Source organism: Camelus dromedarius, chromosome X (genome assembly GCF_036321535.1).
Source record: "Camelus dromedarius isolate mCamDro1 chromosome X, mCamDro1.pat, whole genome shotgun sequence".
NCBI classification, from domain to species: domain Eukaryota; kingdom Metazoa; phylum Chordata; class Mammalia; order Artiodactyla; family Camelidae; genus Camelus; species Camelus dromedarius.
In genome coordinates, this window is record NC_087472.1 from 60,096,295 (window position 1) to 60,118,827 (window position 22,533).

A 22,533-nucleotide genomic window follows, 5' to 3' on the forward strand; every position below is an offset into this window, starting at 1 on the left:
CTGTCTAGGGTACCACTCGGTGCATGACGGGGACCGCACAAGGTGGCAAAAAGAGAAGGCCATGTCCGTCACACCCTCCACCCAGAAGCTTGTTCAAAACCCAGCACATGGGTCAGGTGGAAGGAGAATCAGGTTCCAGTGATTTTTTTCCTCTGGCCCAACGGCCCCTCCCCAACCCCAGTGGTGTACGCTCCCAGGGAGAAAAGCCATACACCAGCCGCACCATCTAGCCGAGGAGGTATGCTGTCCTCATTAAGAGACTAAGGTCCCAACCCTTAATGTGTTGGCAGGTTGGAGAAGGGAAGAGTGGGTAGCGATCCAATTAAGAGTTTTAAAATTTGGGGGGTAGAAGGTAAACAGGGGAGATGAGCCCAACAGAATGAAGGCTCTGAGTCATCAGTCCAGCCCCCAACCCAGCTCCGAAAGCCCGCCCTTCCCGGACATGCAAAACTCACACAATCCCTTTGCAAAGAAGCTCTGTGTATTGGGTGCAACAGCTCTGGGGTCTCTATATAAATAATATACAAAACCCAACAGCTCAATGCCTCACATTAACAAAAATACTAAAAACTCATTAAAAATGGAGCCTGAGGGAAGAGCCCCAACCACTACTGGTGCTAGCCCAGGAAGGGGGCTGGGGATTAAGAAGAAAGGGTGGGGCCACATCCAGTGCACAAGCAGTTCCTCCGGGTGGCTCAGTAGCGTCCAAATATGTTGGTACTGGGCTGTGGCTGGGTATCTGTGAAAAACCAGAGATTGTCAGGGGTGCGAGGCCAAGCAGGGGCTGTGGGCATGCATGAGGAGAGCCATTCAGGTACCGAGCGAGGGGATAGAGTGCAACACTTCCCGCACAACCTGGGCTGGAAGCAAGCCACCTCAGCTACTTTGGCCTCCCCCACTGCCCCCACCACGGGGCTCTCCTAGGGGAGGAAGGCGGGCTTACTGGAGAGCTGTTGTTGGAGTTGCCGGACCAAAGCCGCTGTCTGTTGTTGTTGCTGCGTCTGCTGAAGCCCCTGGCGCTGGAACTGAGTTGAAAATGGGAAGTGGAAGATGGAACTCGAACCTTGAGTGTCCTTCTCCATCCTCATGTCGAGGGCCCTGCCTTGCCTCCCACCTTTCCCCCATCTGGTTCACTGGCCTCCTGCCCACCCTGGGCCGCTGTCCCTGAGCCTGGGGCTGGCTGGCAGCTACCTGGGGCTGGGACTGGGGCTGGGGCTGGGGCGGAGCCGCCTGCTGCTGCTGCTGGTGTGCTTGTTGTTGCTGCTGCTGCTGCTGCTGCTGCTGCTGCTGCTGCTGCTGTTGCTGCTGCTGCTGCTGCTGCTGCTGTTGCTGCTGCTGCTGCTGCTGTGAAGACAGAAGAGAGATGCAGGTCTAAGGAGACCATGGGGCTGAGCCTCAGTGGCGGAGGGATGGGGAAAGGAGTGAAGCAGATGGAGGGGACTCTGGGTCCCCTGCCCTCCCTGCTTAGAGAGCTGCAGGGAAAATCAAATCTGGAGTACCCAGCAGACGATCCCCCAACTCTCTCCCACCAGGACCCCTGGGAAAAGGGGGGAGGGGAGGAAACTGGTTTTTAAGCTCCCACTGCATGCCAGCTGCTGCCTCATTGCGCCCTGAGAAGCACCCTTGAGCCTGTGCCTCTCCTCCTTCTCCTCCTCCTCGGGGTCCCAGGTCCCAGATGAAATCCCAGAGCCTCACCCGCAGGATCTGCTGCTGCTGCTGCTGCCGGATGTGGTACTGTTGCTGCTGCTGCTGCTGCTGCTGCTGCTGCTGCTGCTGCTGCTGCTGCTGCTGCTGCTGCTGTTGCTGCTGCTGCTGTTGCTGCTGCTGCTGCTGCTGCTGCTGCTGCTCAGGCAGAATGGAAGCCGACCGGACGCCGGCCTGGACGCCCTGTGCGCCCAGCTGGGCCATGGTGCCTATCATGGGCGTTTGCTGCAGGGTCTGGTGTGAAAACCTACAAGACAAGGAGGTCCAGAGACCAAGGCGTGGGCTGGGGACAGAGGAGGTGGATAAGCCCCAGGTCCCTGACCTGAAAGAAATGTCAACGAGCCATTTCATTCACTCCTCCTGTCACCAAGCGGAAGGGCCCTTTTGCGTTCTGACAGATTTCTCAGTTGGGGAGTGAGGGGCAGAGGCAACACCCTATTTGAATGTCTCCTAACCTTTGTGGTCAGGAACTTCTGAATTCTGCTGTCGCTGTTTTTCTCTTATGAAAATGAAAAACGGTCTGAGTGTGGGCTAGGCCTTTTTTTTTTAAGTTCACCCTTTATTGTTTTATTTTATTTGACTTTTTCCCCCCAGTGGAGGCCCTGGGGATTGAACCCAGGAACTTGTGCACACCAAGCACGTGCTCTACCACTAAGCTATACTCCCCCGCCCCCCAGGCTAGGCATTCTATGAACACTCACTGAAATTGTTTCAGTTATTGTCGTCATTGGGCCCCAATAGCATTTCAGGGTCTTAAAAACTGCTGAGTTCTTCTGCTCCGGACACGTTCCTGACCCTGATCTGAAATCACTGTAACAGGCTACTGGTCTCAAGTCTCCTCTCACCTTCCCTATACATCCTCCCCACGCATTCCATGTTAATCTCTCAAGGCTCCCAACACATCCTATCACTTTCCTGATCAGGAGAGCCCTTTCTGAGATTGTGTCTCAATTCTACACAGAGCACTCAAGGCTCTCTCTCCCCTGCCCACTCCCAGCCTATCCCCTATGACTTCCCTGGCACCAATCTTACACTCCCATCCAAGCTCTTTTCCTTCCTGGCCTCCCAGTCACCCATTTCTTCAGGTCCCCATGCCTTTGTTCTTGCTACGTTCTCTACCAGGGAACCCTCTCCTTCCCCTCCTCTCCACAAATCCAAATCACAGCTAGCCTTCAAAGGCCAACTCAAGTCTGACCTCCTTCACGAAACTTTCTCTGATGAGTCAGGCTCACAGTGATCTCATCCCACACTTTTCCTGAATTCCCATTTTCCTTCACAGCACACAACTACACAGCTGATTGCATCTGTCAGCACAGTGTTCCCTCAGTGTTCTGTGTCTCATCTCTCCAGCTATAGTGAAAGCTCTTTGTGGTGAGGAACTCTGTATTTTTTAAAAATACTTTTTCTCATCCCACCTGGTCCTAGCATAGTGCTGGCCACACAGTGGACAGTTCATCAACACTTCTAAGTCAGGGACTTTCCTTCTGGTCCACCCCACAGTGTTCTAAACCCTAAGCAGCAGAGCCTCAAGTCAAGGGTACAATGTCTTCACTAAAGCTTGACTAACACTCAGCCTGGTGGGAGAATGTGTTCGCTAGTCCATTCTAGTGCTAAATGGCTCGAACAGCATTTTGATGACTCCTTATCCCACAGCGCATCTGTGAACCCCAGGTCTTGCCTTCTCAGAGTCCCGTAAAACATTTCCCCTCTCTGGTCCGAGAAGAAATGCTGGGGAAGCAGGTGTGAGACTATTAGTCGCCAGGGTCCCTTCCGGCTCTGGCATTTTGTGGCGACAGGCTGTGTGGCCGGATAAGTGTTCTTGGCGCCTCCAAAAGTTCTGACCCGTCCCATCACCTCCAGGCACAGGTTGGCCCAGATCAAACGCCTCAGTGTGTCTTCACAGCCTCCGGCTCCCTTGGGTACCTTTGAGTGGAGGTCAGCCCGTGTCCGTAGGTTGGGGCCTGCTGGTGCACATAGCCACTGGGCCGCTGTTGCAGGTGGCGAGTAGGATCTACAAGAGTAGGATTGGTAGAAGGGTGGGTGCTCTGATAAGGCTGGCTGGAGTAGCTGGGGGGCACCATGGTACCTGCGGGGCCTGCGTGTTGCTGTAATCCCACATGAGAAACATAAGGAGTATAGCCCTGGGGGGAGGGAGGAGAGAGGGTGTCAGGGCCAAGAGTGCGAAGAGCCACCTGCCTCGAGCTCCCTGAGTCCCACCACCTCGTGCCCTTACCTGGGAGGTCTGCAAACCGTAGGAAGAGCTGGGAGTCATCTGATGGACAGACGACTGTCCCAATATCCCCTGACTCTGCTAAAGGGAAAAAGGAGACCGACTCAAACTCAGGAAATGCTTTCTGCCACCTCGTTGCTTGAATCTCCCACTCTCCGTGTCCTTGTGAAGGTCCCGAGTGTCCCCTCAGTCCTCAAAAGCCCCTCTCCCTGACGGCCCTCCTTACTGCCCCTCTCACTATCTTTGCCTGGAGCTGTTGGCGAAGGCGCTGTCCTTGGGGCACCGCAGGCTGCTGCTGCCGGTACACGGAGGTCTTGTAGGAGGAGGGTTCCAGCCCCATGACGCCAGTCATGGTCGTGGGCAGCACTCCAGGGTAAGGTGGTCGGGTTGGCATCTTCTGCATAGGTAACCGCACAGGGCGGTATGGGTCCACGCGAGGGCCGCCTGGAAAGGGGAGCAGGTGGACCTCTCTAGGTTCCTCATGCCTCATCTCCTGCTCAGTGCCCCAGGCATCCTGAGCTCCTGGGAGCACTGGTATCATTCCTCAGGCAGGAGGGATGTTCAGGTCAGTCCCTCATGCCCCGTGGCTGGCACTCACCTGCCGGTAGTGGCTGGTTCTGGGTATACAGGCCTATGGAGCCCTGCCTGTAGCTAAGGTGGGATATGGAGCCAGGGTTGGCGTGGTGCAGGAGGTCTGGAGGCACTGTCACTCCATAGGGGCCACTGCGGCCCGGGCCCATTCCATAGTCCTGGGTCAACAGCAGAGGATGGAAGTGAGAGGGCTGGGGTGAGGTGGGGTGAGGTGGGGTGCGGGGGGTGGGGACAGGAGCTGGATCGACATGGTTCATTCTTTTCATCTTAAAGGTACATCCCCAGGGCCCCCATCCCTCCCACAAAGTAGACACTGGACAGAATCAGGAAGAGAGAGGGCCTGGGGAAGAGGGGTGACGGGGCGGGGGCACTGACCTCTGTCTTGGCGGCAGGCTGGCTGCGTTTCTTGCCCTTGGTGGACTTCTTCTTGCGTTCCTCAGTGTTGGGTGGGGCAGCCCCAGGTTTGTCGGTTTTGGGGGGTTCTGGAGCCTTTTTCTCAGGCTCCAGCAGGGCAGGGGCAGGGGGCTCTTCATCTTCCGGCGGCAGCGGCAGCGGCTCCAGGTAATAGGCACGGGGCCGCGGCCTCAGGTGCGTGTGGTAGAGCAGCAGCCGCTGTTGCTCCTCTCCGCGGGCCACGCGCCGGTCCACCCGCACTGTTCCAAACCAGCCCCAAGACAGTGGTGCTGATGGCTTCAAGCCCTCAAAAAGATCCCAGGGAGAGATCTTTTGTTTGGTGGAAACCTGCAGACCCTGCTCCAGAAAATGAGAAACAGTGAGCTGTTGAAACTTGGAAAATAGAAGACAGACCTTAAGGATTTGGAGGAGAGGGGAAAGTATCTGTCGGCAGTAAAAGAAAAAAGTCATGGGTAGAGGGGAGAGTATAGCTCAGTGGTAGAGAGCATGCTTAGCATGCACGAGGTCCTGGGTTCAATCCCCAGTACCTCTATTAAAAAATAGATAAAAATAAATAAACCTAATTACCTCCCTGCACCCCCAACCCCCCCCCCCACCAAAAGTTATGGGTAAATTCAGGGCAGATGATGAGAGGAACACAGACGGACATGGGCACACAGACCACCCCTCCACACACACACGGTGGGGAGGGAGAGAGAATTGAGAGGGGAAGGGTGATGGGGGAGCAGACAGAGACAGACAGACACTGACAGAGGAAGACAGATATAGAAACAGGAAGGCAAAGAGAGAAAAGGCAGTAAAACTAGAGACAGGCAGAGAGAGACAGAGACAGGGAGAGAGAGGGAAAAACAGGAAGAGAGAGAAAGGCAGAGAGACAGAGACACTCAGAATGACAGACAGAGACAGATGGGCCTGGGAAGGAATAAAGAGGATGGCTAGATGAGTATGCTGGACTTTGGATTTTAAGCTCCACATCCTCTTTTTCCTTTCTCTCTCTCTCTCTATTACACACAAAGATTATGGTTTCTCAACAAATACTGCAACTGACAGAGAGAAGGGAAAGAGAAAACTGCAGAGATGGGTGGGTGGGTGTGGGGAGAGAGAAACGCAGGATGAAAGAGGTACAGGCCGTCAGTCAGGCAGAGAGGTGGGGTGCCAGCTGGGGAAGAGCAGGACAGGAGGTGGGGGGAACAGAGGAAAGAGGAGAGTTGGGTGCTGAGAAATGAGTGGTATGTTAACAGGGGAGAGGGGGTGAGGGGAGGTGGGTAGACACCAAGGAAAGAGAGCAAGACTCCCAAGGTGGGGAGAAGAAATGTGAGGAAAATTACGTGATTGGCTCAACACCCCAGGGATGGCTCTCATCAACAGAGCCTGATGAGTCTGTTGTAGCTACAAGGTTAATGCAGGGGAGGCTCCGGCCCAAAGGGGAACAAAGTTGGGGTGGGGCAGGGAGCAGGGGACGGGAAGACAATGGAACGTGCCTCCTTCTTGAAGATGGAGTCAAAGCCAGCAATCTTGTTGCCCTTGGTGTCGATAAGGGAGCCCTGTGGCTCACATGTGATGACATCTCGGGTCGGCTTAGGCAGTGGCAGCAGCTGGCGAACTTTTTCTAGACTGTCTGACTGGCGCTCCCCCAACTCCTTCTGCAGGCACAGGAAAATGGGACAAGAGTTCAAGGACACGGGAAAACAGGAACAGGAATTCTCTGGGGACAGCACAGAAGCCAGCCCCAAGAAGACAGTTAGTCAATCCTTACCATATGAGTAACAAAGAAAACTCGGCTGGCTGGGCAGCGCAAGGGGAGAGTAGGGGGCCTTGGGCAGCACAAGGCCATAGAGGTGGGACCCCCGAAAGCAAGGTCAGGGGAGCGGGAGCCAACACTCCAGGCCCCCAGGCCTCGGCCTTGCCCCCTCCACTAACCTGCAGCTTCTTCACCAGATTCATATAGGCACGTTTGTTTTCCTCCATGCTGCCTTGGGAGATGCTGGACATATCCGCGGCCAGTGTTCCATTGATGAGCACACTCAGCATGTCCAAGACTGTGGTGAAGAGCTCACTGTGGCAGGAAGTCGGGGAGAAAACCGGAGGAGAAAGAAGTTCAGACAGACAGAGAGCTCCAGGTTGGACATAGGCAGGGAGTGGGCGCCAAAACAATGCGGGGAACCCCGGACTGCGGAGTCCACAGTACCAGCCACACCGAATCTTGGTGGGTTGGTCACCTGGTGTGGGGGGAGGGGATCCTCTCGGGTAGCAAACTGGAGGGAGGGGGCGGGGATGCTTTACTTGTTGGACTGCATGTCGACAGTGCCGCTGATGATGATCTCCAGGAGGAGCACAGCCCACTCTGTGGTCTGCTGGGTGCTGCGCTGCACCGTGTCAAACATGCCCCCCACCTGCCGGGGCCACAATGAGTCGGTCAGATGGCTCAGGGGCAAAGCCCAGCATTTAAGGAAAGCTTAGCTTAGAACTTGGGTTGGAGGCGGGACCCCTGAGGTCAATGTTCCAGTTGTACCTATGACTGGCTACACGTCCTCAGGCCAAGGACTTAATTCTTGACATCTCTGGGCCTCGGTTTCCTGACTTATAAAATGATAGGAGTTGGACTAGAGAATGTCCAAGATTCCATTCAGCCTTCCACAGTAGGTTTCAAGGGCTGCTCAGACCCAGCCCGAATCTAGGATCCTGAGGTGGGGCCCCTGAAAGGATCCAGTCCCCTTAACCACTTCCAGGTCCTGCATCCTTTAGGAGAGCCTGGGCCCACCATCCTCACCCTCACCTCCCCAGGCTGCGGCTTCTTTGTCTGCGGTCCTCGCCCCACCCCAGGCTTTCTTCTCCCCTGCTCCCCTCTCACCAGGTTGAGCCGCAGTTTGAGGGCCTCGTGCATTAGCTGCTTTGGTTTGCAATCATCTAAGTACTGGTCATCTCGCCAATTATTCACAATCTAAGAGAGAAACAAGCACAACACACAGTTCAAGGATCTTCTCATCGCCATGAGAAGCACTCAGGGCATTCATCCGAAAATACTGTGGATTCGGAGTATGTAAGCGGCCTCGTGGCTGCATCCTTGTCTGCCCTCCTGCTCGGCTCCAGGGCCCAGAGACTTGTACCTGGTGCACCTGGCTGTAGAGGGAGGTAAGGAGTCCCTCACGCTGCTCATCCTGCCCTTTGAGACATGTCAGCACGAGGGATAAGAAGGGCTGCTGGCTCAACAGGGACATGCTAGACGGGAGGAACAGAACAGAACAGGACCATGGGTTGGAGATCAGGCAAATTCCAATCTCATTCCTCTGAGCCCTCAGACTCTATTCTCTTAAGATCCAGTTTCACACATAAATGAAAAAGAATCTGAAAAACAATATATACATAGTGGGAGGGTATAGCTCAGGGGTAGAGTGCCCGCTTAGCATGCACAAGGTCCTGCGTTCAATACCCAGTATCTCCATTAAAAAAACAAACAAATGAACAAACAAACCAATTATCTACCCCCTATATATATTTGTGTGTGTGTGTGTGTGTGCGTATAACTAAAACACTTTGCTGTATACCTGAAACTAATACTACGTTGTAAATCAACTATACTTCAAGAAAAGAGACAAAAAGATCTAGCCTCTTGCTCAACCGTACCCACTCTCATCCTCCAACTGTCCACTTTTCTCTGATTTTGCTCCTCACCCCTGTGCCTCAACTTTTCTTCTTCCCTGGGCCTGCCTCTCCTTTCTTCCCCTCAGTCCTGGCGCCCCCACAGCTGCTGTACCTCTTCTGCTTTTGTCGATCACGTTCTTTGCGGGAAGAGGAACCAAGGTGCTGGCCCTTCTCCAGTTCTTCCCCAGCAGCCTTTAACACGTGCCCCTGGACCGAGGTGGGCAGTTTGGCAATGAGAGGCGCCACCAGCCATACACCAGAGCGCTCTAAGGAGCTGGAGAGATGGCAGACAAGGGGTTACAGAAGAGCCAGGCAGGGTTGGAATCATCCATCCTCTCCTCTGCAGACAGACATACCTGGTACCTCCCCATGGCCAAAATCATTCCTGCCACCAGGAGAGACACTCACAAGGGGATGGGGTCTAGTATATTTCTACCCAACCTGAGCACAGGCTTGGTCTTGCTGCTGCTGGGCATGTTGCTCGCAGTGTTTCCAGAAGATGACCCTGTCTCTGCTGATTGCTGGAAAACCTCGATTGTGGCCTTGGCGATGTTCTCTAGGAGGGAATTCATCTCCTGAGGAGGACGAAAGGCACAGGGGTGCTAAGTAGGGAGCTGGGGGCAAAGGAAAAGAGATGGTAGGAGAGCTGAGAGATGAGAATGGAGAAAGGCATCTGTGGAGGTTGATGGGAGGCTAGTAACACCACTCTTCTGGGAGTCATGCCCTCCAGCACCTCAGATTTCTCCCACACCCCACTGTCTTCTCCTTTACATACCTCCTTATGGTTGTGGCCACAGAAACAGCCTCTACCGTCGCCAGTGCCAACCTTCCCCACAGCTCAGAGCCCCAGTGCTCCCAACCCATTTCCCTTATCATCAGTGCCACACGTCTGCCATCTTCCCATCCTGTCTTATCTCCAGAACCCAAAGGTAGGACCTAGGTTCTTCTGTGGTGGCCCACCTCTCTGACATGTGTTGCTGGAAGTGAGCACAGGAAAGACAGGGCCCGGGCACCACTCACATTTTTAGGGGTCTGCTTGATCATGAGCTGCAGCTCCAAGGAAGACTGGCGCATGGTCCACTGGTCCAAGTTCTGCGATAGAGATCCACCCCAGGCTAGTCATCAGCATGTCACCCCAGCCACTCATCACCCAGAGGACAGTTCCTGATCTCTCACAATCTTAAAATCACATACGCCCATGGGTCTGAAGGGACCTCGACGTCCCTTCTTTTGGAAAGATCACACATAAATAATCCAAAATGGCTGCAAAATCTAGCCTACTTGAAAAGCGGTTTTGGAAAGACTTCACATCTTTCCCCAGTTTCCTGTTCCAGAGCCTCACATTCCTTAGCATCAGGAAGTTCTGCTTAATGCTTAACCTAAATCTTTGATGTTGAAGTTGAAGTCTGCCGCTCCTGTTTTAAACCAGCTGCTCAAAGTCCTTTACAGACCCGAAGGCTAGTCTTAGCTAATCTCTCTTCGTCATTATCTCCTCTGGGCTGAACAGGCCTCATTCCTTGAGCTTTTCCACAACGGCTTTCTTTTTCCACCCTCCAGTCACATGAGTGTCTGCAGCACCGTGGCCAGCCAGAAGGGACACAGGCAGACCTAGCTTCATATGCTGACTCTGAACTTAACCAGCTGTGTGAGTTACTTAACCTTGGGCAGGTCACTTCGCCTCTTCAAGCCTCAGTTTTCTCACTGGTCGAACAGGGATGCTCAGATCACTTCACAGGTTGTAAAGATTAAATGGGAAGATGTCCCAGGACTATTGAGCAGAGCACCCAGCATGAAGCAGACACTCGACAAGTGGGAGCTCTTCGATAGGGGTGCTACTCGTTACTGAGCCGTGACCAACGTGCCAAACACACAAGGCCAAAACCTAGGTCTCCCGGATGCTATGCCTCCGACGGATAAGCTAGAGTCCTACTCCAGAGAGCTGTGCCCTCACTCACAGTTAACTCTAGAGTCTGGACCATATTGGCTTGACGTGGAAACCCATGCTGGAGTTGTTTATCTCACCATCTTCCACCCACATCCTCATCCGTCCTCCTCCTTAACTCTCCGCCTCTTTCTCTCTCAAGGTTTCCCATCATTTCACCCCACACTCAGGCCCCACCACCTCCTCCAAGAGCCCCGTCACCTTGGCTTACCTGGAGAATACGCTTAATGCGCTGCCGCTGGGGGTTCTCCCCATCCTCGTTGTCTAGCAGTCGATGTGGGTAGCAGATGAGCTGCATGAGGCGCTGGGCCTGGGCACTACTCAACACTGGGTCTTGCAGGTCATTGCTGTCCTCACACAGCGATTTAAGGCAACGTTCTCCTACCCATTCCTGAGGAAGCCGATAATCAGGAGACTGGGGCGACCGGTGAGGGGGTTAGGAATAAGGGGGATGGACCGGGAGTTAGTGAGGGACACGAAGTATGGTCAGGAGGTAGTGGGATCATGGCTGGAAACAGGACGCTATCGCACAGTGGCGCTGAGGAGGTGTGGGGGGACGGTAAGACTGACCTGCTGGCAGATGCTGCGTAGCACGTACTTGGCATAGACATCCAGACTTGCTGTCTCCACAGAGATGTTGCGGCCACCCTGCCTCCGACCGCCACTGCCACCTCCTCCCTCCTCCTCTGGAAGTTCTTCTGTTCCTCCTGTCACAGTGAAGCCCGACCCCTTCAGTTCCGCATCCCCTGTGGTTCACGGGCGGGAGATAGGGAGGGCAGAGTGAGATTCGAACGAATGCTGTGTGGAGACCCGCCCCGGACCCACAGACGCAGCAACTCCCCAAATCCTGCCCTATGGGACAGAAATATACTTCCTGCCCTCCTCTCCTCCCCAAAGGTCAGAGAGACCACCTTCAGGAGAGAGAAAGACTGTCCTTTGTAGTTTAGCTGGCACTCCACCCTATACACACTTCTGGCACCACTCCCTTCCTACCCTCATACCAAGTACAAACACAGCCTTGAGAACAGCAAACACAGCTCCATCCACGATGCGGTTCTGGGAGGCAGCCAGCAGGTGGCGGTCACAGGAGGAGCGGATTCCTACTGTAGGCTTGTCTGGGGAGGGAGCCCAAGTCAGGGGGAAGCAAAAGTAGAAACAGTGGGGGTGGGGCAGCCACCGTTTCTATGGCTGCCTGGCGGGGATCGGGGTCACTTACTTCCGTCCGACTGGCAAGGATTGAGTTGAGGTGTCTTGAAAAGGTGGAGGAGAATACGGCAGGTAAGCCGGGCCCCTGGTTCCGAGTCCTGTTCACTGCAGGCTACAGAGAGGAAGACAAAGCAGGGGGAAAGGATGAAGGCTGACTGTGGGTTTGTGGGTGGTGAGGGGCTAAAAGGGGAGCTGAGGTCAGGTGAAAGGAGGAAAAACAGGACAATGGAGGAGAGGTGGGGCAGCGAACTGGTCTGCAGGATAAAGAGAGTACCTCGAAGGGTCAGGAACCGGAAAGATCAGGGCTGCCAATGCAGGGGTAGAAAGAGGCCCCTCCCAGCCTGAGGCACACCACAGGATTGGCCTCTGCTGCCACCAGGAGCCCCACACCAAACAGCAGCAGCCATCGAGGTGTATTGGGATGTGGGGTCTAGATATTCTAGGGGTTACAGATTGGTAGTTCACCAGCATTAAGGAGGGAAGGGATGGCCGCGCAGCGAATCAGATCCTCTAAGAGCAAACACTGCCGAGCGATGAGGATGGCGACAAAAGTAGCCAGTGAGTCGTGAAACGACAGGTCACTGACCTGGAGGAAAAAGCAGACATAGGCGGCAACTCAGTATGGCGGGAGGATGCCTACTCAAAGCGCTTTGCCTCCACTCTGCCAGACTCCATCCCTCTGCTCCCCCGATTCTGGAAGCAGACCTCCGCCCTGGGAACTGCCCAGTGCCTGGTGTGCCCCCAGCCCCAGTCTCACATCCACGTTGCAGAGGAGGTCGTTGAAACCACAGGTGCCATTGTTAGAGGAGCAGCACAAGGCCTTAAGCACCCCCAGCCACTCCGCACTCAGCGACTTGCAATAGCCCGTCAGCTCTGCACACAGGATGGCGATGTCATTCACCCTGGGGAGGAGTACAAACGCCCTCAGGAAAAACCTCGTTCTGCAAAACCTCAGACTCATTAAGTTTTCATCTCCACCCCGGCAATCGCCAAGGTTGCAGTACCTCCCGGGCATCTCATCCCTCCCAATATCAGGCGGGAGCGTGGTGCCCATGCCTCACTCAGTACGCCCCATACCTATCGGGATCATGGTGCCCCACACAGACGTGCATAAGGGCATTGCAGACAAAGCTGTAGCGGTTAGCAGGGTTCTCACTAAGACTCTTGCCTAGCCCCGTGTAGGTGAAGGTGTGAGCGGCCGGGTTCTCCAGAGTGTCAATCATGAACTCGGGCGCCCAGCGCATGTTGGATTCTGACGGCTCCACGTTGCAGTAGATGGTGTTCTTCACCTTGGAGCAGAAGTCGCTGCAGGGGTGGGGGACAGGAGAAAGCAGTGTTGAGGAAGATCTGGAGAGGCAGAGGGAGGGTCAGGAAAGGGGGGAAAAGCAAAAAAAAAAAAAAAGGAGAAAGGGAGGGACCAGGGGCCTGAGGACAAGAAAAAGGGAAATGGGACAAAGCAGACTGACTGGGGAGGAAGGGAACCCAGTGAGAATAAGGCGCAGGGGCCTCCCGAGACAGGGAGGAGGAGTGCAGGCCCCATGGAGATGGGCTGGAGACAGACTGAGGAGGAAGGAGGCCCACTCTCAGGAGCCAAGAACACGTGGACACAGTCCCCAAATGACCCTGCAGAGCAGAAACAGCAGGGTCCTGGGCTGTGCTCTGCTTCTGGGTCGGGTGAGAGCGGGAAGATGGGACGAGGTCCCACTCTCTCTACCCCTTACCTCCCACCTCTCTTACCTGAAGAGCTCCCCAAATTTGCTCTTTAAATGGCTACAGGAGGTGTACAGATCATAGAGATAAGCAAGGATACAGCGTTCCGCAGAGGAGCCATCGGACCGGTTCATCCCATGCTTCACGACGCCACACAGCCTGTCACGAGGGGGCAAGGTCAGGAGGTGTGCCTGGAGCAGCAAAGATGCCCGGCCCTTGGCAATACTCCCCCCATGACTGGACAGCATGCATTTCCCCACTGTGAGAGCCCGGTGTGTTCTCTGCAGGCCACTTCCACTAGCCTCCACCCAAGCCCTGCGTGTTCCGGGTATTTTGAAGGCTGGCTTACCCCTCAAAGACCTGTGCCATCTGGTCCTGGTTGAGGATGAGGCAGGCGTGGTAGTGCCTCAGGACAGCCACAATGCACAGGCACAGGCTGGTAGTGTAGCTGCCCACCAGGTCCGAGGATTTGAGAAGCAACTCGGCCTCCACGACACTCAGTTCATTCAGTAGCTAGCAGAGCAAGTGGTGGATGAGAAACCAGAAGAGGCCTTGCAGGTTACATGCAAACCCCCTTCCCGCCAGGAAACTGGCAAGGCCGGCCCGAGCCACTTCCTAAAGAAGCCACCTCAGTACAGGAGGGCCCCAGTCATATGCCTGTCCTTTATTTTATTCACGAAACACGCCACATCGATGAGGTGACCAGTCTCCAGGATCCAATCCTACGAACTCCACAATGGGAAGACAGTCTGGGCCCAATGCTCAATTCCGTCTCTCCAGCCTCCCCAGGGAGCACCTGAGTCTATTCCTGCTGGCTTAGCTCATGGGTCTCTCCCCCCACACTAGTCTCTCAGTCCTTACAAACAGCCCGCGCCACTGGCCTGAGCTTCTTCCCCTGTCCTCACAAGCCTGTGGAGCACAAACTCCTTCCTCCGCCCTTCTCTTCCCAACTTCCCCACCTGTATGGCAAAGTCGATGAGGCCACTGATGCTGAGTGAATACTCCATGAGGTCGAAGATGAACTGCACGTGCTGCACGAGAGGCAAGTGGTATGACATGCCAAGGGCGAAGCTTGTGATCTGCTCCAGAACGTTCCGGGAGACCTGATAAGGGCAGTGGGAGTGAGATGGGAGCAGAGAGAGGCGGGGAGAACTCAGGAAGCGAGAAAGGATGATGATGGAAAGGGATAAACCTGGGGGGTAGATGGAAGATAAGGAGGAAAGGAGCACAGAACAGGAGGCCAGAATGTGGGAAAGCGGCCTGGACTTAGGCCCATACCTGAGCCGTGACCTGGTGTTGGTCATAATGAGAAAGGTGCTGGAACTTAGCAAAGATGTCCTCAGCAGTGGGGAAGGCTTCAGGCCGGTTGCGTCGCCGCTTCTGCCCATCCTCCCCACCTGAGGGGACAGTTGAAAGGGACCAGTCAGGACAGGGAAGATGACTAGGTGACTGGGGGTGGGGAGGGGGGTATGGAGAGAAGGCTATGGGGGCAGGGAGGGAAAGGGGAAGGAAGGAAGGGAAGGAGGGAGGCAGGGAGGGAAGGAAGGAAGAGGGGACATGGGAAGGGTGGGTCAAGGGAGGGGTGGGTGAGGGGATGAAGGGAAGGGGACAGCGAAGCAAAGGTTTGGAGGACCACAGACTATGTGGACCTTAGAGGAATACGTACAGGGAGGTGCTAGGTGGAGGGAGGGAAGGGAGAGGGAGGGCGGGCAGTATGGGGCTTACTGTGAGGTACCTAAGAATGTCAGGTCTCCAGGATTCAGAGGCACAATAGGAGCAAGCTGGTCTGCAGAGGAGGGGAATGAGGGGGGAAGTTTCAAAAGGACTAGAGCTCTCAGGAGACTCCAAGAGACAGGACATCGGGACATGACTGGGAGTTCCCTACACTGGGGAGGGGAAGACTGACTAGGGCGCTCTTGGGGGGAGATCTGTTTCAGGAGCCTCACACCCACCAGTTTCCGCGGTCCCCTTGCGGTTCAGAACCTTCAGGATATCCTTGGTAATTTTCTTGATGGCATGGCGGGCATCATCGCGCTGCTTTCCCACCCCAAACAGTACGACCAACCGCTGGTTGCACTCATGGCTGCATGACTCCTCCTGCATCCCAGCGGCACCGTCAGACTCCAGTAGGCACGGATCGCTCTCCCTCCTCTTAAAAGCATGCTCCATGCCCCTCAGCATCCCAGTGCTCAAGCCCTTCCCAGCATACCACACCCTCAAGAACAGCTCCAACCCCTCGGCACAGTCCTTGGACAGAAACCTGGGCTCAGAACAGATGGTCGCGAGGTGGTGGGGAACGGTACCTGGGGGATGGGAAAGTGCGTGGCATACTGCACATGCCGCGGCTGGTCATAAAGAACCCCAAGGGTCCCTTCTAGCTTCTCCTTGGGTGGGGGCTTCACCTCCTTCTCAACATCTGGCTTCCCAGGGGATGGACTGCCCTTGCCCTCACAGGGCATAGTAGGGGAGAACAACTAAGAGAGAGGCGAGAGGGCAGAATGTTTAGAGGAAGACAAAGGGATTGGGGGCATAAAGAAATTCCCCAAAGTGGCATCACGGGAGGACCTCAGGAGCCAGATTCTTCCACAGCGGGATCTAACTTACTGAGAAGTCAGGCTTCTCCATGTCCTCAAAGAGCACACTGGAGCTAGGATCGATGTCCATAGACTCTGAGAGCCCTGGATCCTGAGGGCAGAGAACAGATGTGAAGTTGCTTCAGCTCCAGGGGGCTGCTTCCCACCATCAGGAAAAGCTGACCGGGAAGTTGGAGAGAGGAGATCACATTGGGAAAAGCACCAGATCTGGGTCAGGCCTTGACCGGTCACATAATCTCCACAGGCCTTGGTTTCCTTCAGCTTTAAAATGAGGATAAGAATACCTCACAAGTAGGGGGAGGGTATAGATCAGTGGTAGAGTGTGTGCTTAGCATGCACGAGGTCCTGGGTTCAATCCCTAGTACCTCTGTTAATAAATAAATAAAAACAAATAAACCTAATTACCTCCCTCAACAACAACAAAAATTTAAAAAAAGAACACTTTACAAGGATGCTGCGAGGATCAAATTAAAAAAAACTGACATAAGTGGGCTTGGTAAACTGCGAAGCACTAAGATGGTCCTACCCTCGTTACCAGGTAAAGGGTTTTCAGAGGACTCTAGGAACCAGGAAGATGGAACCTCAGAAGAAACTAGGGCAAGGAAAAGCCTGCTCACCTCCAGCTTGCTGCTGCTGCTGCCCTCAGCCTCCTTGCGCTCAGGGTCATCGGCAGGGTCGTCAAAAGGAGAGGGAGGCCGGGGACCAGGGGCTCCAAAGGCAAGGTCCCCTCGGGAGATGAGGGTGCAAGTATACATGTTGTGGGAGAAAACATCATGTCGAATCAGTTCACAGAACAGCAGTACCAGGTTAAAGAATTCTACCCGCTCACTCTCACTCCGGGGGTCCGCTGGAGGCAAGCAATGAGAAAAGATGAGTTAGGGGAGCGGGAAAGAGATGGGAAGAAAGAGAGAGGGACACACCTAAGGCAAGAATAAGAATGATATCCTTCAAAAAAACCTCCAAAATTGTTGAGGGACAAAGTGTGCTCAGTTACCCCACCTCCCACCCGCACACCATCTCATAAAGGAATACAGCATCTCTGTTATTTATACATGAAAATGCTTCAATCATATGCTCTTGTTTTTTTAAAAAAATTTTTTGGGGGGAGGGAGGTAATTATGTTTATTTATTTATTTATTTAGGTTTTTTTTTTTTAATTTAATGGAGGTACTAGGGATTGAACCCAGGACCTTGTGAATGCTAAGCACACACTCTACCACTGACCTATACCCTCCCCCCGTATGCTCTTATTTTGATTCTTCTCTTTACTTCTCTACTCTGTTCAACTGTAAGGTGATCAGAGACTAGAATTATGTCCAAAAGTCATTCTGCCTTGAGCTCAAGACAGAATATACCCCAGAAGGCCCTTCACAATGCTTTCTCCTGACAGGGATGAGTAACTGAGTCTCGGGAGAGGTAACAGAGGGTGACAGAGGTCATACTCAGCATGGGAGCCTGTGTGTCCAGAAACTGTAGGAGGACATCCTGGAAAATGGGAGCACTGGGAGCAGAAAGGGAGCCAGAGGCGATGGAACCCTTTTCATCTGAGGCTTCAGATTCTCCACAACGCTGTAAGAGAGAGAGCAAACGGTAAGCTTGGAGGTTTCACTGGTTTCTTCACTCTTTCATGCGCAATCCTTGAACTACTACCAGTTTTGCCTCCACCTCAAGCTTTTCACGTCCACTCCCCCCTTGACTTCCATTTTCTTGACCACCTCCCAGCTGCAGCCTGGATCGCTTCTCTAACTCTGACATTGATCAACTCCTTTCTACTTTCGCCTGATGTCCTCAACTTTCCCTTGAGATTCTCGACCACTTCTTTACTCTCACAACTTCAACTGTGGTCTCACAACCAGCTCAATCTGGCTCCGACCCCAGCTGCCACTGCCCCATTGGCTGACTGCATTCTCTTTTCTCTGCCCCCTCACCTCAGCCTCAATCTCTGCCTGCCTCTTCTCCAGCAGTTTGGCTACCACCATAGCACGATGCCGACCAGAGCGCTTGCAGCTGACAGCCCATTCACACAGTAATGATACCACAGCATCATCATCTGAGGAGATCTGGAGACCAAAGGAAGACAGGGATAAGTAAGGGAGGGTTGGGGACAAAGAGTTGAGTTCCAATTTCCCAATGACTGGGCCCCATCTTAAACCATCGGATGCCCAGTAAGACCATCCGTCTCTTCAGACAGCCCCTGGTTTTAATGCCTCACCATGCCTTCCCCTCATATATACTGCTGCTCTTGCTATGTTATGCACTCCTTCTGTTCCCCTTCTTGCTTATTACCTCGTGCCCATCCTTGCTAGGCCCCAATCCAAAGATTCGGTTACAAAGGGAGTCAAGTGAATTGCTGAAGTCCGAACGTTCAAAACTATGGCTGTCCAGCACTTCCAAAGTATGGAGCACTCGTCCAATGGTGAAGCCTAAGGAGGGAAAGTGGTAAAGGGGACTTAATTAGAGGTCCAATGTACTCCGAGTCTCAGATCTATATGTCCTTATCATCCCCATTCTTTCCTCAAGCATCCTTCTTACTGTCTGTACTCTGGCACCCACCTGCAGTCGCTTCCTGGCACTTATCAAAAGACCAGCGAACCTCAACAGCCTGTCCCCGCTCCTTGATCTGCTGCTCAATCTCCCGCAACTTTGCACGAACCTGCAGGAAGGAAGGCTTTAAGGATGTAGCAAGGCATACAAAAGGCCGGGGCTCCAGGATAAAACAAGAGCACCAGACTCCAAGTCACTCTTTCCAAAAGAGTCACTTAAGCCTCTCACATCCCAATCTGGGGGTACCAGGCTACGGGTCAGACTCACCTGCTGAGTGAAGGCACTGTTGCCCTCTGGCATGGGCAGGTTGGAGGGGGCAATTGGCAGGTGGTCAAGTGGTGAGCCAGTCTTGATTCGACTATCAGTCAGTGAGTAGTGCCAAACCAGGGCACTAGGACAACACAGGAGGATGGTCTGCCAAGACAGAAACAGTTAAGTCAAACTCCACTACCATGGCCACCTCTCTAGAATCCCATCATAAGACCCAACCCTTAAATTTCTGATCCCAAGTTATTCTGAATCCCTGGGGTGTCATCAGTCCATTTCTGAGCCCCTCCCCTCATCCACCCTCCTAAAGGCTTTGGACCTACAAGAGAACTAACTAACTGAAAAGGACCTAACACGCCATGAGCGAGAAGCAACACTCTCCAAGCAAGTACTCAGTGCCTACCGTCACCTCCAATTTAGAATCACCCCTGTTCTCCAGGACAAGAACCTAACTCTTCTCAAGATGCCTCTTAATACTTCCTCAGGCCCATATAGTACCTACCTGAAGGATACAGCTGAGGCCAAAAACCAGGGGCCGGTGCTGAGGGCACATAAGCAGGTCACTAAAGGGTGTAGAGGGTGTGCTGCTAGTTGGGGGCTGAGGAGTAGGGGTGGTGGGCAGTGTGCTCGTTGACTGAGTGGACATCACATGAGACGAGTGACTGCTCACGCCATCCAGCTGTAGGGCCAGTCTCCGCGTACAGAAGTACGCAAGGCGGCGAGACAAGTACGCAGACTGAACGAATTCCCCAGAGTACTGTGAAGACATGACCATCAAACCCCCTTAGTTCTCTCCAAGGGACATTGTTCTCACGCTTTATTCCTCCTCACATCCTCCCTAGACCCCCCCCCCCCCATATCCTAGGCCTTACTCGAAGCAGCAAAGGCAGCAGTAGTTTAAGTAATTCATCCTCTCCAGGGCGGATTTTCTCAAAACACTCAAGTACCCAGGTCAGGAACTCATGTCTGTCCAGCATTCCGTCCTATGGGTACCAGGGGTCGGAACAGGGTTAGTTTCACCCAGGGACTCTTACAGAGATGAGATTGATAAAGCAAATGAAAGGACAAAGAGAACCATGAGTGGGGCAAGGTGGCAGGCGGATTCTGTTCTATGCTGGCAGGGTATGAGGGCAGGCTCAATCCCACGCCCCACACGCCACGCCCTCCTTCCTACCTGAAACATGAACATGGCCAGCTTCTCGTTGTAGTCCCACTGCCGGATTGCCACCTCTACATCATGGGGCAAGGGCCCTATAGTGGAACCACAGCCCCCACTTCCAGCAGGCCCTGGCCGGTAGTATTCAGCCATCTTTTGCAGCTGCTCCCATAAGTACTTGGTAATAATCTGAGTCCATTCTAGGGGAAAGATGGGAAAAAGGCGATTTGATCCCGTCCTTCTGCTTAGAACACCTTCTGTCCCCCACCCCACCCCCAATCACCATACTTCTAAATCCTATTCATCCCTTTTAGGCTCTAGTCAAATGCCACCTTCCTAAAGCCTTCCTAGGTGTCCTCAGAAGAAAGACATCTTTAAAAAAAAGTCATCTTTCTGTCCACTGAAGTCTCAAAGAAACTTCTGCCTCTACTTTTGACACTACATCCTATACTTAATCATATGAGTCACACACATGCCTTAGCATCTCTACTAGGCTATAAGCATCCTAAGGGCAGGGGTTGGGTGGTGGTCATCTTTATAGCCCAGTACACACACACACACACACACACACACACACACACACACACACACACACACACACAGTAGATACTCAAGATAATTGATGTTTACTGACTGAGTAAATGCAAGATACAAGGAATATAGATGAGGAAGGGGAATAATTTCAAGGATCTCTCTACCACTCCTTGAAGCGATCAATGGTGGGACGCCTGGTATTAGGAGTTACTCACCCGTGAAGGGGTCAACGACATGTCGCTTCTTAACCTTGGTCTCAGACATTGCTGCATAGTAGGCACAAGTCATCTTAATGAGCCAGGCAGCCCGCATCACAGGCACTGTGTATTTGGCTAAGTACCCAAACACTTCGTCCTTCTTACTGAAAATGGGGACCTGGATGGACATGGCAAATGGTGAGACCTCTGTTACCCCCGTGAGCTAGCATCCATGTAGCTTAATTCAGGAATCGGAGGGTACTTGGCACCCAGGCTCCCCTCCCTGGCCTGAAGAACAGGAAACAGTACCTCACCTTTTTGGCTAGTTGTGTAAGTGGCTTGGTGCCAGCCAGGTCAGTGAACCAGGTGTTAATGGCACTCTGGGATCGTGGAGTCACCAGCCAGAAGTTGTCCTTCTGGTTCACTTGGGGCTTCCTGCGACCAGTGTCAGGGAGGGTGTTACAACGTAACTTCTCTGCAATAATGCTGCTGAAGTTGGAACTGATCTGAGGGAAGAAAACTACACCTCAGGGTGGCAAGAAGGGGCAGAGAAGTGGTCGAGCCTCTGATGGGCAAATGCCAATATGGTAGCATTACGTTTTGAAGGAAAACTCGGCCCTTTAGGTCGTCCCTTTAAGTCTTCCCAACCCAGGGCCTTTGCTCCTTCTCAGATTCTTCCAGCCTTTTCCTTCAGCCTGGCAGGGTTGTCTCACCTTGGCAGGATTGAAGTTGACGTTCTTGGCACTGCCATGTTCATCCCCAGAGACAGCAGGCTGGTTATTGAAACCTTGTTTTACATTCAAGGCCGTGAGTTCATCCTGAGGCAAGAAAACGACATTTTAGCTTTTTTTCCCCTGGGCGGGGAGTGGTGGGAGAGGAGGGCAGAAGAGAAGGGAACAAGGCGGAAATTTTTGAGTAGAACAGACTGTTACTTAAAGCTAGGCCCTTATAGTCATTGGACCCCACCCTCACCCCCACAGTCACTAAGATTCCCAATCCCCCAGAGCTCGCTCCACAGCACTCTTCCCTTGCAAGCAGCCGTAGCTCACCAAGCTGCCTCAGACAACTTTCTGAGGTATGTGTGCGTAGAGGGGGGCGCCTCCAGCGCAGCCCCTACATCACTCCCTATTCGCACCCAGGGACCACTCCTCCGACCCCCGACCCCCAGGTCCTACTCTCCTCCACCAGCCCACTTTACTCTTCCCCCTTTCGGGACTTTCGCTCTCACCAAACCGCCCCGCCCCCCCCTTTCCCGAGCCATCAGTGCTTCCTCCTTTGCCGATCGCTGGCCCCTGGCCCATCGAAAGCCTTGATTTTTGAACGCACCTCCTTCTGTTTGGGATCTTGAGGGTACACATCGGGAGGCCCCAGCCGCGGCCGCTTCAGGGGCCGGTGTTCGTAGCTCAAGATCCCGAAGGCCGCCATCTTACCCAGCCCGTAGCGCCAGAGGCGCCAGCCGGGCCCGGCCGCGGAGGGAGGGGGAGAGGGAGCCGAAAAGGAGGGGGCGGCGGTTGCGAGGACGGCAGCCGAGAGACAACAAGGCGGCACGTTAGAAACTCTCGATCATTGCCGGAAACTACCGAGGGAAACCGAGGGACGCCGGGAACTGTCGGACAATACCGACCGCAGCGGGGGGCGGGACCCAGCCGGCGTGGGGCGGAGCTCCGCGCCCGGAGCTTTTCGGCCCCGCGGCCGAAGATCGGTTTCACGCTGTGAGTAGCTCGGCAACATCCGCCAGCCGTGTGCGCTGCGTTTGGGGATACGAACCTGCGAGGCGGGAGCCGACTGGAACAGGGTTCCCA

General features: G+C 53.9%; 1 protein-coding gene and 1 non-coding gene across 12 annotated transcripts; both read right to left on the minus strand.

Moving 5' to 3' along the window:
- Positions 1–463: 463 nt before the first annotated feature.
- Positions 464–22,318, minus strand: MED12 (mediator complex subunit 12). 11 transcript variants are annotated; one of them, XM_064483069.1, is made up of 46 exons: positions 22,058–22,318; positions 21,445–21,549; positions 21,046–21,237; positions 20,750–20,909; positions 20,019–20,200; positions 19,717–19,827; positions 19,347–19,601; positions 18,845–18,991; positions 18,587–18,686; positions 18,320–18,456; positions 17,962–18,093; positions 17,476–17,602; positions 16,651–16,880; positions 16,044–16,124; positions 15,743–15,913; positions 15,392–15,536; positions 15,175–15,225; positions 14,718–14,836; positions 14,399–14,542; positions 13,789–13,952; positions 13,467–13,598; positions 12,807–13,034; positions 12,487–12,631; positions 12,195–12,315; positions 11,740–11,841; positions 11,525–11,638; positions 11,094–11,269; positions 10,735–10,914; positions 9,602–9,673; positions 9,023–9,156; positions 8,694–8,855; positions 8,047–8,158; positions 7,791–7,880; positions 7,223–7,332; positions 6,860–6,995; positions 6,421–6,582; positions 4,901–5,275; positions 4,533–4,683; positions 4,182–4,378; positions 3,938–4,015; positions 3,791–3,845; positions 3,628–3,715; positions 1,696–1,951; positions 1,192–1,344; positions 944–1,025; positions 464–739 (listed from the first exon to the last, which is right to left on the minus strand). In XM_064483069.1, exons 1-46 carry the CDS (start codon positions 22,154–22,156, stop codon positions 696–698), a joined length of 6,507 nt encoding a protein of 2,168 aa, XP_064339139.1. In that variant the 5' UTR covers positions 22,157–22,318; the 3' UTR covers positions 464–695. The 11 variants fall into 11 exon arrangements, with proteins under 11 accessions (XP_064339139.1, XP_064339138.1, XP_064339137.1 ...); XM_064483068.1 differs by having other exon boundaries at positions 3,938–4,012; positions 4,173–4,378; XM_064483067.1 differs by having other exon boundaries at positions 4,173–4,378.
- TRNAT-GGU (transfer RNA threonine (anticodon GGU)) lies at positions 2,299–2,370 on the minus strand. Its single transcript has one exon. It is a non-coding gene; the product is annotated as a tRNA-Thr (tRNA).
- Positions 22,319–22,533: the final 215 nt, after the last annotated feature.